Consider the following 20109-nt stretch of genomic DNA (forward strand, 5'->3'; position numbering starts at 1 on the left):
TTGTTCTTATAATGTTATCCACTTAACTGAACTCGATTTGAACTAGTAAGAACCGAAATTAAGTCATGAAGAAAAACTTTTTTTTTTTAAGTATGAAGAAGAAGTAACAGGATAAAATAAGGATGAGTCTTTAATAAGCATGAGGCAATCTTGTGAAGGGTTTGGAATAGCCTCAAAATGCTTTTTACCTTAGCAACTATAGACATGAAAAATGTCTTCCTAATATTTTCTAAAACTCTTTATCCTTAAAGAGAGAATCATTCTTTTCAACTTTTTCAGTTCTGTTTTTTGAACCCATTTTTTCCTAAGTCTTTCTAATTATTTTTTTTCTTCTTTAGAAACAGGAAATGCTAATTTCTTCAAGTTCCAATGAACACAAATCCTCTATAAAAAAAGGCATTTTCTTACCCTTGACTCCCCAATCTCCAGACAATATTTCGTCATCTTTTGGAATGTTCTGGGGGTATTTCGTTTTCTTTAGTAACTTCCGGGTTAGGTAGGCCCGGTTCGAGAAACATCTGATGTTAATCTGGAGGCTTTTATGCCCCAGTAAAGCAGAAAAGCCACCTACACAGAAAGGCCCTTTGTAGCAGTAGAGCAAAGACAATAGGAGCATTGAAGAGACAGTGAGAATGTAGCAGCAGTAGGCACTGTGAAGAGATTCTTGGTCTATGAGAAACCTGGTGTTATGAGTGCTAAAGGAGATTTGATGACATTTTAAAAATGCAACTTATTTTGAATGCCCTTGAATGTTCCCCCATTTTAACTGTTTTTGAAAATGTACCGATTTTCTGATTTGAAAAAGCTTTAATGTCTCTACCTTCATAAATCCAGTCAGTTATTCCATTATAGATTACATCTTCTTTCCCGGTCCATGTGATCCTCTGACTTGGCAAATTTGGTTCATTTTTGACATAAATGTCATTTTTCCAAACGTATGCCTAGAAAGATTGGAAAAAAAAGATTGATACATAATATATTTTATCCTGGATTTTAAAAAACGTATCAATTATTTTATCCTCAAAAAATATTGGTATGCAAGTGTAATGATTACCTAAGCTTATTCCATTGAGCAGGAGGAAGAGTCATTTACTCCCTCCCCTCACATTCTTAAATTATAAGTATAGATATAGAAGTCCAAGAAGCAGCTCACAACCACGCTATTTGGATACTAAAGTGTATGCGAAGCCTGGGAAGACTGACCACTTCTATAGCATGATGTGTGCTATGCATTTCTCTCCAGGGAAGGTGAGTAGATGCAGGGCAGCTGCATGCCCAGAGGGTGAAGTCAACTACAGATAAACAGTCTGTCTTCCTGTTTAGATTCTTCTGGACTTCTGACATTCTCCTAAGACTATAGCACATGAAGGTATATCTATAGTGACATAGAGAAAGTCACAGAACTATCAGAAAGCAGGAATGCCTCAAAAGAAACAAAACAAAAACCAAAGTGCAACAGAATTAGAATTTAAGAGTTTAATGAACATTTTCCCAGTAAATAAACAATTCTCTAACAGTAGTTCAGAAACTTTCAGGAATTGTATTTACTGTTAGACTAATAAAATATTATTTTAGGCAATAAAACTCTCTTTGATAGTGACATACTGGCTTCCTAAGTATCTGCTCTGTATCATGGTTAGCAGCTTCTGCATATGAGAGATTTGAGCCATTATTTTTCTGACAAGGGGAGAGACTTACTAACCAATTTATGACCCACTGGTGACCATGTGATCCACTGTGTGTTGTTTGGGATTCTCTCTTCTGTAATTAGCTGCCTGGAAAAAGATAAAGAGAAATATTTCGAAGTGAATAAATCACAGTGGAATTTCTTTTCTTTTTAAATTATTATTATACTAGAAAAGCATAACAGATTTTGGGAGGAAGTCACTGACCTCTTATTTAAGTCATAAATGTCATATGAAGCTGTGTAGGAATGCCTCCATTGCTGCAAAAGAAAACAAACATTTCAGGCTTCTGTGATTTTTGATAGTTTGACCACTTGCTATAGGAGCCCAGCTGAGAGATAAAGCCATATAACATTGTATAATTCTCAAATTTTATATCTTATAATTCCCTATCTAGATTCTTAAAATTTTGGAATTAGAAAATATCTCAGAAATCATCTAGTACAAACTCCTCTGGACTTCATCTATAACTTTTCTCTGGCCTCACCTCTGCAAAGGAGACTTCCCAGGACCACAGTGGACTGAGGTGTCACTTCCTGTGCAAACATTATTCCCAGCACTTACCACAGTAATGTTAAGCTCACCTGTTTAAGAAAATGCAAATTTTCCCTTTTCAACCATCTTACTGGCAAAATATCTTAAAGATCTCTAATTCTATTGCTGGTAGTGATGGGGAGAGATGCTTACTTTCCTACATTGATCATGAAAATATAAAGTGTTACAGATTTTTTGAAAGCCACCTGGCAATATGTATTAAAATGGAAATATATGTACCATCAATATTTTAAATAACCATCTCAAGAAGCTAAAAAATGAAAAGCAAACCAAATCCAAAGAAATTAGAAGAAAAGAAATAATAAAGGTAAAAGCAGTAATCAAATAGAAAAAATATAATAGAGAAAAATCCAACAAAGCTAAAAACTGGTTCTTTGAAAAGACTAATAAAATTACTAACATAGAGTAAGAAAAAGAGTATGAATGAATAATATCAGAAATGAAAAATGGGATACCACAATGGGCTCTACAGACATTAAAAGATTATAAGACCTTATTTTAAATGTTTTTTACCTATAAATCTAAAAAGTTAGAAAAAAGGACAAATTCCTTGAAAAGCAAGTTATCAAAAGCGAGACGAAAGAGTGAATCTGAATAGTTTTACATCTAATAAACAACTGAATCCATAAATAACCTCTGTACAAAGAAAACTCCCAGCTCAAATAATTTTACCAGCAAACTCCTTGTCATTTATCCAAATGAGCTGAAAACTTATACCCACACAGAAAACCTACACACAAATGTTTACAGCAGCTTTATTCATGTTTGCCAAAACTTGGACATAACCAAGATGTCCTTCAACAGGTGAATGTATAAACAAACCATGGTCCATGCAGACTATGGAATATTATTCAGTGATAAAAAGAAATGACCTACCAAGCCGTGAAAAGAAATGGAGGAAACTTAAATGCATATTGCTAAGTGAGAGAAGCCAATCTAAAAAGGCTCTATGATTCCAACCACATGACATTCCGGAAAAGACAAAATTACAGAGAGAGTAAAGGTCAGTGGTTGCTAGGGGTTCGGGTGAAAGGAGGGACGAACAGGTGGAGCACAGGGGATTTTTAGGAAAAGTGAAAATACTCTGTATGATACTATAATGACAGATAAAAGTCATTATACACTCTACATTTGTCAAAACCCATAAAACGTACAACACAGAGAGTGAACCCTAATGTAAACTATGAACTTTAGTTAATAATAATGTGTCAATATTGGCTCATCAATTGTAACAAATGTACTACACTAATGCAAAATGTGAATAATAGGGAAAATAGCAGGGGTGGAGGTGAGGTGGGGGTGTGGTGAGGAAGTATATGGGAACCCCCTGTACTTTCCACCCATTTTCTGTAAACCTAAAGCTGCTCTAAAAAATAACGTCTATTAATTCAAAAATAAATGAGCTAGAGCCATAGCAGATGACTTGGAAGAAGTTCCACATGGTACCACTGAGTGAGAAATGCAATTTACAGAAAATAGGATTCTATTTTTATAAAATAAACAATAACTAAAAAGAATCTCTATCTTCCTAGAATTATATGAATAAGGAAACAAATATAAAATATGGAGGAGTATACAATAGATTCTCAACATGGGATACCTGGGGAAAAGGCAGAGGGGTGAGAAGTAGGGAGCCAAGAAAAAATGGTAAAAAATAAGACTGAAGATTTTTTAAATATATGATCACAGATTTGCATTTATGAAATATTATGTTTATATGTGGATACATATATAAATTAAAGTTTTTTTTTCAAAATTACTTGTCTGTATGTCTGTCTTCCCTACCATACTCCTGGAGGTAAGAAATTGTGTCTTATTCATCTTTAAATACCCAGAGTCTGGTCTAGCACAAGCCACATAGTATGTATTCAAGAAACAGACCAAACTAAAATAATCAAAGTTTACCTATGAGGCTGAAATAGATGAAATAGGTAGCCCAAGACCCCCAGCTGTATTAGCAGAGCTGAGACACGTCAGGTCCCTAATCTTGAAAAATATTTCCACTTATCATTTATCACCCTCCTGTCCTCTCATGTCAACAAATATTTATTGTCTCCTCTTTTTTGCAAGTCATAACATTCTTTTTTGAATCCTGGATTATTCTGACACACTCCATGCTTGTTTCTGGAAAACCTCTGAGTATAATACTTGCTAGAGCCAAAAGTTGTGGTACAGGCTAAAAATATTAAGAGATTTAAGAAGTTTTGAGATCATTTCAGGGTGACAGATCTATCATGGGTTGTAAAGGGAAATCCAAGATGTTTGTATATTCACTTCATCTTCTGAAACAGACTTATCAGTCTATTTAGGCTATAAACATTGGCACCTATCCTCTTGATTAGGCATTACTGGATAAGACAGGCTCCCTCTTTTTGAGGAGCTCATAGTTGAATGGGGGATATGGAGACATAAACTACAAGAAAAGAATCACAGAGCATGCAGTGGAGGTGGGTGGGGAAAGGCAGGAATCATAAATTAGGAACTCGGTGGGGAGAGAGGCTTATGGAAAAGGTGATTCTTGGACTGAGTCTCAGTGGCAGAGGACTGCCACACAGAGAAGGGCAAAAAAGCATCATAGCAGAAAGAGGTTCAAGCACGAAGATAGGAAAGATCATGTTTAAGAGCACAAATTTTGGAGTCTTCTAACCCGGATTCAAGTCTTGCTATAGACTGAATATTTGTATTCCCCCCTTACCCTCAATTCATATGTTGAAATCCTAACCCCCAGCCTGATGGTATTCTGGAGATGGAATCCCTGGTGGGTGACTAAGTCACGAGGGGGAGAGCTCTCATGAATGGGATTAGTTTCCTTATAAAAGAAACTCCAGAGAAATCCCTTGACCCTTCTACCATGTGAGGACACACGGAGAAGATGGCCAACTATGATCCAGGAAGTGAGACCTCGACAGACACTGAATCTGCTGGCACCTTGATCTTGGGCTTCTCAGCCTCCAGAACTCTGAGAAATAAATTTCTGTTGTTAAGCCACCCAGTCTGTGATGTTTATAGCAACCCAAATGGACGAAGGCAAGTCTCCAATATGTAATATCAGGCAAGTTTCTTTCTAGACTTCAATTTTCTCTTTAGGAAGATGAGGATAGTGACAGACACAATCTCAGGAGCATGAGAATGAATGTGAAGTATTTAGCAGGACTCCTGGATGTTGTCAACAAGTCATAGACGATGCAACTGTTATTATCTGTACAGCATTAAGCGATGAGGCGAGATGCTATGAGAACATCCATAGTAGGCTGTATGGTACTCACTTATTTATGTTTTCTTTTTTTTAATTAATTAATTTTTTAAAAATTATTTATCTTTTTGTTCACTGACTCACGTACCTTTTTTTGTAGCTACACCTTAAAATTAAGAACTGATCTTTCTGAATGCACTAGCTCAGTCATGGAGAAAACATGCAGTAGGATCTAAAGAACACTGGAAGTAGACCTCCAGGGAAATGGAATAAAAGTAGACTTTTCTTTGTTCTTGATGTGTTCCTTGAGAGTTGATTAGTCAACACATTTACGCTGTATAGAAAATTCTATTGGATACTCCGGGAAGTAAAATAGAATATAGAGTTCTCTATTTCAGGAATCTTTTGATTTAATGCTCGGCAATAAAATGTATGAAGAAAGTAAGCTAATGTGAGAGAGAGTGAATGGTGGGGGAACAGAGTAGCATCGACAAAGCCTGGACCTGAATTACTAAAAAGGGAGAGCATATGATGAGCAGGGGAAGAAGGTGCCAGGATGAAGCAATAGCAAATGCTTTGGCCCTTAGATGGGAATGAAAGTGATGCTTGAGAAAAATGAAGAGCTTTGCACTTAAAGGTTCTTAACTTTGGATCGCTGAATCACTTGAGAGTCCTTAAAACTACCCACGCCTGGGCCCCATCCATAGCTATGCTGAGTTGGTTGGTGTGCAGTAGGCTGTAGGCATCTGTATTTTAAAAAAAACTTCCCCAGGTGATTGATCCTAAGGAGCAGGCAGGGTTGGGAAGCTCTGGCCAAGCATGGTGAGTGCAGAGAGGGAGGTGGGAGGTGGGTTCAGAAGGGCAGAATGGCAGGATGAAGGGGACAGCATGAAAACAGCAAAAGCAGTTAAATGCACATGAAAACTTCAGTGATACAACAAATACAAATTACCAATGACGGTTGTCCAGCTAAGGTCTACCAGTGAAATACATCCATTAGTACACATCATATGGCACTTGCTGAACTTGGCTAAATAGGAAATGAGCTGGTATTTACCTTGCTGTTTCTACCTTAACCTCAGAGTCTTTATATGTTTGTCTTTAACATGGGAAATTGTTAATCTGTGGTTCTCAACCCTGGTTGCTCATTAAAATACTCTACGTGTTAAAAAAAAACAAAAAAAAACTGATGCCAGCTTCACCCCAGAGACTTCAATTTATTGATCTGGGGATTGGACCTGGACACTAGGAATTTTTAAAAGCTCCTTAAGTGATTTTAATCTGTAGACAGCAATAAGAAACACTGAATTAAACAAACATTAATTCATTAATTGGGAGCAGATGTGTTAAAGTTAGGCTTAGGCTTCTGATTCCTTCCTGGTGGATTGGTTTAGCAGAACATAGTCAGCAAGGCTTCATGTCCAGGAAATGGAGCCCAGCACAATGAATCAGGGCAAATATTATGATCGAGAGTCACCATCCCAAAATGGGAAATGGAGTACGGGATGGTTGGCATGGCCTGAATACAGCAGCTCTGGTGTGTGGGATAAGGTCACTCAGTATTTACTATTTATTCTAGAGAAAAAAGGCAGAGGTAGGGATCCCCAGCTTTGTATTTTGTTTTCGAGCAGAATCTCTCTACAGGTTTTTAATCTTTCCTGTATGTCTCAAAACTTCCCATACTCAACAACCGTTGTCAAATCCATGAATAATCAAAAAGCTGCAGTTAAAGTCACTGGCGATCGGCAGCTACCCTAAACATGAGAAGGATGTGTGATTAGGCTGTAACCTTTCCTGAATGTGTCAGAATCTGATGTTGGGCTGGGCAACTGGAGGAAGCTGAGAGCTCCCTGCAGGGCACTGATGACTGGTGCTGAGGCCGCCCCTTTGGAACGGTTTGTATATGGTGGGACCTGGGGGCTGGGAGGTGGTCTGAGTCACCGTGCAGAGTCTCTTCTAGAGGATGAGAAGTTTAACTGTTTTTAAAGCAAATACTTGAGAGTTTTAATATATGTCGAACTGAGACAAAGGAAATAAAGGGTTCTATTACTGGATGTACGAGTCAGACATGTACACGTACTTTTAAATTATAAGTTCTATCTTATTAACTTATGTTTTTAGTATCTATCTATAATATTACTTTAGCGTTTTAGTATTTGAAAACCCTGAAAATGAATTTCTTTTAAAACATTCGTTGGACTTATCTTTTATGAATGAGAATGACCATTTCTCCTTTTGATACCAAATGAATGAGTTTTTAGCGCCTACTGTTTTACTTAGGTATCAATCCTAAATAGTCACAGACTTGAAATCAGTTATAAAATAACATACTCATAGGATTCTTTAAATGTCACAGTAAAAAAGCATTTCTTTTACCTTCGCATAGTTGTATTCGAAGAGAATATATTGTCTATCGGGAGATACTGAATAATCATTTATAGAATATCCAAATTCATCCTGTCAATCAAGTAGAAAAAAGAACAATTGAACGATTCCATTTAACTGCCATTATTGAGCACTTACTGTGTAGAGGGTACAGTTCTAGACTTGTGGCTGGTAGCTTGAGAGGTTTCGGTCTAGAAGAGGGGGCACACTCCCTCACACAAATGACCATGAGGCAAGGTGGGTGGTGATCAGGGTTAGAGAATCAGAGAGGGAAGGATTTATTTTAATGAAGGAAAGATGGCCATGTGGGTGGGGATCAGGAACAGAGAGAGAATTTCCTTAGGAGGGGAAGCAGCAGGAGTAAAAACCCAGATGCAGAAAGGGCATGCATATTTAGAGACTGCCTAAAGGTTAGTTGTAACCTGAATACAGTATAGGGTGTGTCAGACAAAGAGAAGACATAAAATTAGAAAAATAGCCAGGGCCTAGATATAAGAAATGGACCTATGAACTACTTTTTGCACATGGATGTGATAGAATCTTATCTGGCTTTTACAAAGATGCTCTGGTGACCCAGTGGCTGAAATGGACGAGAGGGGAGGGGTTACATTAGCCCTGGACTTGGGCAATGCCGTGGTCTGATTTACAGAATGGAGAGAGGGACACTCGTTAGAATACTGTCACAAGATTAATCAAGGCTTCGAACCAGGACTATACCGTGGAAATGGAAATCTGAGAGACACTTGATGTTGCAAGGGAGGACTGATAGGGTTTGTTGAGTAGCTAAATAAGGGGACTGACAGAGGAATCAAGGATTCTGAGGTTTCTGGCTTAAGTGACTTTGAGGAGGGCGCTATTTACCAAGATTGGGAACTCAGGAAGAGGACTAGTATGCCTTCCGTTTGCTAGGAGAGGGAAGGGGAAATAACTAGTTTAGCTTGGGACACTGAGTTTAAAATGACTGCAGGCCATCCATGTGCCAGAACCGGCAAGCTGTTGGAAACAGAGGTCTAGATCTCGGGAGTAGATTAGTGTTACAAGCATGTATTTGAGAAGCACCTGTGCTGTGGAAGTGCATGGAATTCGCTGAAGGAGAGCATGCAAAGTGAGGAGGGAGGGTAGCAGTGAAGACACGGTCCTGAGGAGCACTTACACGTAAGAGTATGGGCAGAGGAGGAGGAATCGTCAAAGGAGACTAAAAAGTAGCCAAGGCAGGGAGCATTCCAAGAAGAAGAGAAAGATCCACTGTGCCATATGCTGCAGAGAGAGTCCAACAGGATGAGAAATGATAGTACTCATGATTTGAAAGGTTATGAAAAAGAAAATCCCCAGAATTCCCTTAAAGCATGAATTACTTATGTGATTAAACATACAAATGTACTGTTCTCCAAGAACATGGAGCTCTTTCCATATTCAGCATTGAATAGCAAGATATTATTTTCTTGTTTGTAGAGATATTCATGATCTAAAGAGAGAAAACGGCCAGATCAGTATTTCAAGATGCTTTTAAACATCTTCATAAGCTAAAAAATCATGCAATAAAAATTTAAGACAAATTCACACAAGTACTAAAAAGGCATTTCTAAGTTGGAAAAACATGAACTGATGAATATTATACTAGTATGCCTTCATTTTTCCATCATTATTGTAAAGGGTTCAATTCACATTTAACTTTTTATAGTACATATCAAAGAAATACTCAGGTTTCTTTCTGTCTTATCTCCCTTTCCACCCTTAAGTAGAAAAAACTTTCCCATACGGTTAAAAAAAAATAAGGATATTTTCTCAGTGCCATAAAAGTGCCCCACAACCTAACCAGAATGAAAATAACCATAAAAATCAGCCCCCTCTCCGCCAAACATCCTTACCTGAAACCCATCGCAAGGTGTAGAACTTCACTCTAAAAGTATTTTTTAAATAATCGGTTAGAGTGTAGGTTCGGCGACTATCAGCTGTAGCATCATCTGCTGGTTGGAAAAAAGAGCCAAATGTTCAGTAAGACGGGATAACCTGTTTCACATAAAATAAAATAAAAAAAAGGATATCTACAATATACACTAGTCACAAAATACAGAAATACACTGACAAAATGCAAAACACATCTTGAAAGAGTTCGGACTGAGAAAAAGGGTAAAAATGCATTTAGCTGTTAAAGTGGATGCGAGACTGCGTTTTTCACGGTGCTACATTAGTGAGCTTCATTTTGAAGGTCTAGATCAACAACGTCCAAGGGAAATATAGTGTGAGTACACTTTCTAGTAGCCATATTTAAAATTTTTTAAGGTGAAATTAATTCTAATTGCATATTTTATTTAGCCAGTATATCAAATATTTTATCATTTCAGTGTGTCGTCGGTTTTTATATGTTATTAATAGATCTTTCACATTATTTCATTTTGTACTAAGTCTTTAAAATCTGATATGTAATTGATGATTACAGTATATCTCAATTTGAATGGGCAACTTCCCAGTCAATGCAGTGGATGGCACGAGGCTAGATCATCCTTTCGTGAGGCCCTGAGGTCCACTTCTAAGTCCTCTCGCTCCGCAAAGACCTTTAAGATATGCTGATCACCCAGGTCAGAGATCTTCGTTTCTATCATCACTTTTCCTTGAATTTGATTAAAGTTTACATGAAACCTTTCCCTTGGATTCTGTGACAACCTCAGTCCTTCTCCTAACTCTCTGACCATTATTTTTCCATCTCCTACTTTGACTCTATTTTTCTCCACTGACCTGTAAGGCAGAAATGCTTTGATATTAGTTTTCAGCTTTCTACTCCTCTCTCTCTACAGTTTTCCTTCCAGGGAACTCCAGAGAACGCAAGCTCCTGGGCTTCAGGCATACTTACCATTTAGATAAATGACGATATCTGCTCTCACTACCTTAGCCTACTGCACCCATGCTTACATTTCCAGTGCTGTGTTCAGCCTTCTTAGTTGACTTGCCCCACTCTAACCCTATACATACCCTGTCTAAAATAATTGTCTTCCTTCCAAAACTAGATTTCCATAGGAAATTTGTGTGGTTTTATATTCTGTTACTGAAGATGCCAATTCAAAGGCTGAAAATCATTTTGATGTCTCCCTCTTTTTTACCATCCCCTACAACTAATCAACCCTATTGACTCTTCCTGTGAAACCTCTTCTCCAGGTATCCCTGCCATCAGGTTCTCCCAATCCAATTCCTGTCCTGCACCATCAGTGGAATGATCTTTCTAAAATGCCACTTTCATTCTGGTGATCTCTTTCTCAAAAGCTTCCAATGAGTCCCCACTGTCTACAGGGAGATTCAGACCCCTTAGCCTGGCAATTGCAGCCTCCACAGTCTGATGTGAGACTCTTTCCAGGCTTATTTTCACTCTCTCCCTGCAAGAACCTTCTAACCTAGTCACACTGATCTGCCTACTGAACCCAGCAGATCTTCTTAGGCTTGTCTGACTCTACTCCTTGTCCTAAGCCACTTCCTGGCATGTCTTCAACTGCTTCTCCATCTGTCACAAGCCTCCCTCCTCCATTTCCCACCTCTGTCATGAAGACTTCAATTCGGCCTCTGACTTTTGCCCCCATGCTACTCATTGGGCTCCTGTCACTCACTAACTTGTGTTGATAACTATTTTTCCATGCCTGCCTGTGTGATCTACTCAGCTAGGCCATGTATTCTTTTGAAGACAGAGCTTTGGGTTTTTGTTCGTTGGTTTGGGGGTTTTGTTTTTGTTTTTCATCAACCTTAGCATCTAGCACAGTTGTATGGCATAAAAGAGACCCACAAAAAAAGTTTTTGTTGATTGGAGTAGGGTATCATCCTATAAGCATAGTCAAGCCAATGTGATTCCTCTTCCTCAATCCCGGAGCCTCCACTGATGACAAATACCCTAAAGTCTTTTTCCACACTCTCTACGTTTTCCACGTACGTGTAAACATACACTCACCAAATCAGCCACTACCATAACATTCCTATAACTGCAGTTCTTTTCGGGGATTTCAAAGCCAGCGGTATCTTCTCGTGTTAATTTTTTACAGCCTGTGGAGAAGTAGATCTCGTACAGGAAATGCTCTTTCAAAAAATGTTCTTAAGATTTTATTTCTTTGGATTTGATCTGATAACATAGTCTTGTTTCTGCCTATAAAACCTTCAGCTTCGATAGATAAAATTGCTACCCTTTATTTTATTATTTTATTGATTTTGTTTAAGCCTAGTTTGTTAAGTAAAATATTCTTTTAAAAGCTTTTGTTTTTCAATTCAATCCTGCATTTCTCCCCTGAAAGTTAATAAGATATTTGTGTTTGTTAGCAAAAATACAGCAAGTGAGTAAAGCCAGTCCTTGAGTTTAACCTTTAAATAAGAAGTAAAGCATTGTGCTACAGAAAATAATATTTGAAACTCATGTTGGACTACAAAATTACAAATCTGGATTTGTTCACTAACACCCTCAATTGTTTGTATTCATCCAATCATCCTATTATATAAAAATAGTTATAAAGTGAGTATCATTGTTAAGGATAAATACCCTGCTATCAAGAGCTATTAGTCTAAAATGAACATAAAACACATCCCCAAATTAGTACAAATCAAGGTATCAGTGGTAAGAGACATTCACAATCCTAATATTATCTGCTGATGTAGATGTTTAGATAGATCTGTAAATAGAAATAGATCAATTTATACAAACACACGTATATTACAACCAACTGAATGTCTGTATCCCCGCAAAATTCACATGTTGAAATCGTAACCGCCATATGATGGTATTAGGAGGGGGAGCCCTTGGTAGGTAATTAGATCATGAGTACTAATCCTCATGAATGGGATTAGTTCCCTTTAGAAAGTGACTCCAGAAAGCTCTCTCACCCCTTCTTCTATGTGAGGACACAGGAAACGGGTCCTAACCAGACACTAAACACCGAATCTGCTGGCATCTTGATCTTGGACTTCCTAGCCTCCAGAACTGTGAGAAACAAATGTTTGTTGTTTAAGTCGCCCAATCTCTGCTATCTTTATAACAGCAGTCCACACATACTAAGACATACATGTCTATAATAAGACAGACATATCAATATAAAGCGTCTATCACTGACTCTTGATTTTGTGAGAATGAACTGCATACCTACAATATAGATCAGATACAGTGTTATCTCACATGGGGGTATTTGCCCAGGTTTTAAAGGACAACACACTTCAATCTGGAATAATAAAATAACTGAGACAAAAATCCCCCGTGATGTCACCTGCTGCCCTGCATGCTGCTCTTCCTTGCTGGGCACTTACCCCTCCTGCCGCTTCGCCTCCGATGTCGCTGGGCTCATCCTCTCATCAGGCCTCAGCCTTTCTAAACCCATCATCTCTGCCAGATTCAGACTCCCTTCTGCTCATAATGGGCTCAGCGTGATTTCGATCCATCTGCTGATGTTCAGATATCAATACCGATGCCAGGCCGTGTTCTTGCTATGGCCCAGGACATGGGTGCAAGGCCTGGGCCACCCTTGGCTTGTGTTACCCTCACTCAGCTCCTTTACAACACCACTGCAAAACTGGAACAAGCAGAGCAACAAATGTTCCTTGTTTTTTGCCTTGCCATTTGATAAGCAGCGCAAACTGGAAGACTTTCGAAACATCTAGATAAGCGAGTTCTGTGAGACGTGAGTGCCAAGTCCAGGGTTTTTGGTTTTTTGTTTTTAATTTTATTTATTTATTTCTTTATTTATTTTTGGCTGTGTTGGGTCTTCGTTTCTGTGCGAGGGCTTTCTCTAGTTGCGGCGAGCGGGGGCCACGCCTCATAGCGGTGCGCGGGCCTCTCACTATTGCGGCCTCTCTTGTTGCGGAGCACAGGCTCCAGACGCGCAGGCTCAGTAATTGTGGCTCACGGGCCTAGTTGCTCTGCGGCATGTGGGATCCTCCCAGACCAGGGCTCGAACCCGTATCCCCTGCATTGGCAGGCAGACTCTCAACCACTGCGTCACCAGGGAAGCCCCAAGTCCAGGTTTTGACCTTTAGCAAGTTCATAGTTTGCTGCCAAGTTACAAACTATTCTGTCAAACACCAGAGGACACGCCCACATTTCTCTTTCCTTGTCTGATTGCTCCCTGACAGGGCACCCGTGCAACAACAGATGAAGGTCTTTGGCTGCTAGTGTGGTCTTCCTGGTGGGCCTGGGACATATCGTTTATTTGACATATCAGTTTAAAGCATTATGCTAGCCAAGCAGAGCAGTTAATCTTATGTTACCCATCAGTTTACACAGAAACTCCTAGATTCATGTCTCCTTGAATTTAAAAATAAAAAAACGGTTAACAACTTTATACTTTACTGTTTTGGTGAGACCAACTATTAGGTTGAACCATATGAAAATGCCATTTTTATCAGTCAAAAATGGCAGAATAACAGCTTTTAAAATGGTTCAACTTAATAAATTTCTCATCAAAGTGTATGGTATCTTAATGAGTCCTGGTTGTAGGATCAAAATCATTTCTGAATAAAAGGAATTCCAGAATGGTAAGATCTAAGTAAGAGAGTGGTGTAGTTCCACAGAATAGTCTTGCTTTAACCAATGGTTATTTTATGATTACAGGATATTTTGAATTTTTTTTAAAATTAATTAATTAATTAATTTATGGCTGTGGTGGGTCTTCGTTTCTGTGCGAGGGCTTTCTCTAGTTGCGGCAAGTGGGGGCCACTTTTCATTGCGGTGCGCGGGCCTCTCATTATTGCGGCCTCTGTTGTTGCGGAGCACAGGCTCCAGATGCGCAGGCTCAGTAGTTGTGGCTCACGGGCATAGTTGCTCCGTGGCATGTGGGATCTTCCCAGACCAGGGCTCGAACCCGTGTCCCCTGCATTGGCAGGCAGATTCTCAACCACTGCGCCACCAGGGAAGCCTTTGAATTTTTTAATATTCATTAATATTAACCTTTTTTGGTCTGTATGAAACTGTGATATAAAATATTTCTACCTCAGAAAGATAAATTGTTTTGGTAAATAAACGGCTAATGAAATGCAACTAAAAGGAAAAGTGCTCTTTACAGCTCATAAACTCATAAAGTTGTTAAACATGGGGAATAGATATCTGGTTTTAGAGTGTTTGTGTTCCATATGGTAATCAGTTAACATTTTATATTGATGCTAAGGAAATAAAATGAGAGTTACTTTAGAATTTGCTCTAGCAAAACAGCAGCCTTGACATTGGGACAGAGGAAGAAAAATCAAGAAGGCAGAAGAAGAAATTGACTGGAAAGCTGCTCACATCTTTTATTCTCCAGCAGCACACGTGGGCTGCCACCCATCACCAATGATTCAACAGATACCAATAAGGGGTTGGGTCCCTGGTGGCTTTGAAATCAGAGAGCCTGAACTTGAACCCAGGCCTAATTCTTGCACAGGAGCCTTAGGAAAGTTACTGAATCTTTCAAAACCTCAACTTTGTAATCTATAAAATGATAATAATAGCACTATCTAGCCCCTAGGGATCTGCCATGATGAAATGAGATAATGTATGCAAAGTTCTTAGCTCAGGATTTAAAATTTAGGAAGCCCTCCAGATAGGTTAAACTATTTATTATTATTTTGTTCCAAGCATGTGCTAGGCAATCAGGATACAAAGATGAAAGAGTCTCTCCCTAGGAGTTCCTAGCAGTGCCGCTGAGATTAGGAATTTCACTGCAATAAAATAATAGCTAATTAACTTTCACTGTGTTCAAATCCCAAACGATCCTAACAAGAAAGCATAAGAGCATCACGTTGAGAAAGCATCTAGGATAAGTACAATTGAATCATTTGCTAAGTACTGACGAGCGTCACTTCCTCCTTCGACAAGTTTAATATCATCCACAGCGTTCACATGGAGGGAAAATGTTGGACTTGAGAAGAATTAGAGGAATTGTGAAAAGTGATACTTCTCTGATTACTATACACAGGAGGCATTAAAATATAATCACTATCACCAGATTTCCCTTCTCATTAAGAGAAACATCCCAGGGACATCAAGTGCATCTGATAAATGCATTGCCATTGAGCTGGAGCCCTTGAACCTGGGGCTGTGTACTCTAAGATCAGAGTGCCAGATGACCAAACTTTTGTTAGGGATGTAATCGCTGTATTTTCAAAGGTCTACTCTGAAAGGCCAACCAACTGGTACCATGAACATTTTCCAGAATAGCAAAAATTTGGAAAAAAGGAAACAACAAGGGGTTGTCCGCGTCGTGACTCTGGCCTCTGCCCTCCTTCTCCTCTTTTCCCTCCACTCCATCTGCGCTGCCCTCCCCACTCTACCTCAGACACACTGGGCCCACTTCTGCCTCAGAGACTTTGAATTTGCTACACCCTCTGCCTAGAATATTCTTACCCTCAGATGTGCCCAAAGCTTGTTCCCTACCTCCTTTAGGTCTTTATTTAAATGTCACCTTCCTTTCCTGGACTAACATTTACAACCCCGTGGTGAAGAAATCCTCTTTGTATCACCCTTCCTGGCTTGCAATGTTTTTCCTCAGCAGTGATGCCATCTAACGTACTCTAGTTTTTACTTGTTTATCGTCTGCCTCTCTTGACTGACTGTGAGCTCCAGAAGGACATTGATTGTGTTTTGTTACGTTTTGTTTGCTAGTTATCTCAGCACGGCCTAGATGGTGCCTGGCCGTAGAAGGCACTTCATAAATGTTTGTCAAATGAAAAGAGAAAAGCCAGACAACATAAACAGGAGAGCACAAACACAGGAACACAGCTCTAAATATGAGCATCGTGAACTCCAAGCGACTGGTGAGTAGGAAAGCAGTGCACTGGGCCAGCTGGGTCTAAATAGAGCGAGGATAGGAGCCTCAGGCTCTAGCCTTCCACTCGCTGTCACCAGGCATTCTCACTTCTCTACGCCTGTGACCGTCATTTACGTATTGTCTATCAGCTCAAACACACACTTCTATCCTTTGCTCAGTAATGCTGGGAAGGGGCTCTACAGGTGTGTTTCCCAGACCCCTTCATCTGCAGGCTTCCTGTTAGGTCCTGCCATTAGGGAAACACCAAGAAGGCGTGGAGTCAGTAGGAGAGCAGGAGGGACTCCCTTTATCTTGTTGATCCTGTCAGCAGGTGCCCCGAAGGAGCACCTGTCCCAGCCTCCTGCTTTTCTTTTTATACCTGAACCTGTTGCATCCTGCCTCTCAGTTGCATGCCTCACACACCTTGGAGCTTAGAGCCCAGAACTACTATGTCCCTCTTCTCCTTTTTCCCAAGCCCTAGAGATAGCTTCTTCCTACAGCTCCTGTCTCTCACTTACCTCATAATTTTTTCTTTTGCTCTTTAATTTGTGGAACCGATTTTTATATCAAGTTTCTCTGCTGAAACATCTAGTGCGATTTCAGTGTTCGTCACGTCTCTGTGAGGATTTATACAACTTACCTGTAAAATAAGAAGGTCTCTTTCGGCTGTAAGATTACAATATCTAGACCTGGGGTTGGCAAACTTTTTCTTATAGGGCCAGATGGTAAATATTTTAGGCTTTGCAACTCCTCAAGTCGGCCATTGTAGCCTGAAAACAGCCACAGACAACATGTAAATGAATAGAAAAGGCTGTATTCCGAATAAAACTTAATTTACAAAATTCAGCAGCCAGCCCTGACTGTAGCTTGACGACCCTATCTAGACATTCCTCAGAATGGTCAACAACACGAAAAAAAAAAAAAAAAAAGCTCCCAAGACCAGTTGGAAAGACAGATGCTGAGACTGAAATTCTAACTGCCTTGAAACAATATGAATATCAACATAAGATTCCAATATATATGGCAGAGAAGTGAAAGTGGGCAGAATATTCATGTCTCAAACTTCAGGTCAAGATGAAGATGTCTATAGCCACTGGTAAAGAAATGCAAGGCCAAAGGGACTGCCTGAACTAAATCCAGTTTACCCTGCCCAGTTTACCCTGCCCTCACCCCAGTGAAGAGCCAGGAGGTTCAGCACACATAGGAAGCCAGCACTAAACAGGGCATCAGGATGGCTTTATTCCTTTCTGAAATGGAAATTGCCCGATTTTTCTATTCTGATTATAGTTACTCACTCATCGCTTGTTAGGACTCTTCTGGGAATAATCAGGACTGGATAACAGTGGCCATAATTAATATTGACAAGGCTTTTACGCCCCACTGTGTCAACTGACATTAAGCCAGTATGTAATCCAAGGGGATGAGAAACAGCTGAAAGGTGGAAACGTCTTAACTGTATAAATAAATGACCCACAGGCCCGTGAAACAAGCAACTATTTTAGCAAAGGGCTGGTTTTTAGCAGTAGTAGTTGTAGTGAGACATCACTGAGAGGTCACCGTGCAAGCTAGAAATGATTAGTTTGGAAAGAAAACTGATTAGAGAACATCAGCATGTGGGGAAGCTGAAAGCTCTAATACCAAGTCACTGAAGAACTTTCCAGAAAGATTTACAGGCATAATCAACAAGGCTACTCTCTGTGACAATGGTTTGTCTGCCAGGAGATGAGGAAAATGATCACTGGAAAACAAAACTGCCATAGAAATTGCCCTTTCCAGCATTCACCCAGCAAAACTTTCAGGAGGGGCTTCCCTGGTGGCGCAGTGGTTGAGAATCTGCCTGCCAATGCAGGGGACACGGGTTCGAGCCCTGGTCTGGGAAGATCCCACATGCCACAGAGCGGCTGGGCCCGTGAGCCACAATTACTGAGCCTGCGCGTCTGGAGCCTGTGCTCCGCAACAAGAGAGGCCGCGATAGTGAGAGGCCCGCGCACCGCGATGAAGAGTGGCCCCCGCTTGCCACAACTAAAGAAAGCCCTCGCACAGAAACGAAGACCCAACACAGCCATAAATAAATAAATAAATAAATAAATAAATAAATAAATAAATAATTTTAAAAAAAATCCGTAAGCTCAGAACAATGGTCCACGTACCCTTAAAAAAAAAAAGAATCAGCAGAAAGCAGAAAAATTAGGCCAAAGCTGAGTTATCCCATGAAATGCCTTCTATAACAAACTGCATTAAACCAATAAAGAAACCCCTTCTCCAAGGTAGAGTTTGAGCAAACAATGGAGCTCAAAATCCATTTGAGTTTGATCTATGTACAAAGCCTTTAAAAAAAAAAACTTTCAGGAGTGTGAGACAAGTATTATTACAATGCCTGTCTCTGGGACTGTTAAAAAAATTTTTTTAAGTTAAAAATATATAAAGAGTAATCATTACAGATATTTATAGAGACCTTCCAATGTGCTGGGCTATTCTAGGCATTGTACACTTATTAACTTATTTTCATCCCAATTTTACAGGTAAGGAATCTGAGGTGCAGATAGTAACCAGACTCATGTGTCATGACTAGTAAGCCCTAGGCAATAGTGTTCTGAAGCTTGTGGTTATAACCACTGCTCTAAACAACTTAAGTATGCAGCAGAGTGAGGTACATGGTAAATGCTTGTTGGCAGTTTTTGTGAGTTAGCATAGATGGATTAGACTTTATGGAAGTGTCTGGATTCAATCTTTGCAAATAATCTAAACAGGCAGCTTGGTAGTATCATTTGGACCTGGGACAGTTGGTAGGTTACATTAGAACATAATTTGTTCTAGTGCTCTGAAGTCAGAGGGGCATCAATTCTTTCCGAAAACCCTAGAATTTTCTCTCTGGAGTGTTATTAAGGATGACAGCTCTGTGACTTCTGGAAAGGAGGTTGCACTACCCTCCTCCTCTCTTCCATGGTACAACTGGTAACTCTCATCATCTTTTCCCTACACTCATAAAAAGTAGCCATGCAAGCTTTATAACAGGTTTCTTTTCTACCCCCCCCCTTTTTTTTCATGTTTCCTAGATCTTAAACATAACAAATCTTGAATAACTCAGGCCCTGCAGTACACATTTTCAAGAGTGGGAACTTGTCCAGTGAAAAAATTCAGCGATTCCTCCCTTAGAGCCACCACAGGGGCTTGTTTGTTACTCTGCTTTCCACTTCTGTCTGTCCCTTCCTCCACTCTTTAACCCTTTCCTCAGCACTTAGAGGCAGAAGCGGACCTGCCCCGGGCCTCAGATCCTGGTCCTCTTGATTTCTTAGGGGCTCTGTTTCATCTCTTCTCTCTCAGTATCTTCATTTCGTTTTCACTGCTTACTTCTGCCCTTTCTATAACCATGCACAGGGTGTACTCATGTCAAACAAACACTTACTGACCCTGTGGGCTCTTGCAGCCATCTTCCTATTTCTCTTGTATTTATCAGCCTACGTCTCAAACAATCTGCATCTGTGGCCTTCAGTTTGTCCTGGTCCCTCCTCATGCCTCTGGAACTACCCCTCCTCCATACACTACACTTGGC

General features: G+C 39.8%; 1 protein-coding gene across 4 annotated transcripts in view; it reads right to left on the reverse strand.

The window, feature by feature from the left end:
- Positions 1 to 20109, reverse strand: part of DPP4 (dipeptidyl peptidase 4) — a 77116-nt gene that overhangs the window by 45289 nt on the left and 11718 nt on the right. For 2 of the 4 annotated variants that reach the window (XM_082464987.1, XM_082464985.1), the window contains exons 3-8: positions 9687 to 9782; positions 9192 to 9283; positions 7810 to 7890; positions 1893 to 1945; positions 1703 to 1775; positions 821 to 941 (exon numbers count right to left, since the gene is read on the reverse strand). In XM_082464987.1, the coding sequence (XP_082321113.1) occupies positions 821 to 941; positions 1703 to 1775; positions 1893 to 1945; positions 7810 to 7890; positions 9192 to 9283; positions 9687 to 9782 (516 nt within the window). Of the gene's footprint in view, positions 1 to 820; positions 942 to 1702; positions 1776 to 1892; positions 1946 to 7809; positions 7891 to 9191; positions 9284 to 9686; positions 9786 to 20109 lie in introns of all 4 variants that reach the window. The other 2 variants (XM_082464986.1, XM_082464984.1) reach the window with 1 other exon arrangement.

The sequence above is a fragment of the Balaenoptera physalus genome (assembly GCF_965194825.1).
Source record: "Balaenoptera physalus genome assembly, chromosome: 6".
Taxonomy (NCBI): Eukaryota; Metazoa; Chordata; class Mammalia; order Artiodactyla; family Balaenopteridae; genus Balaenoptera; species Balaenoptera physalus.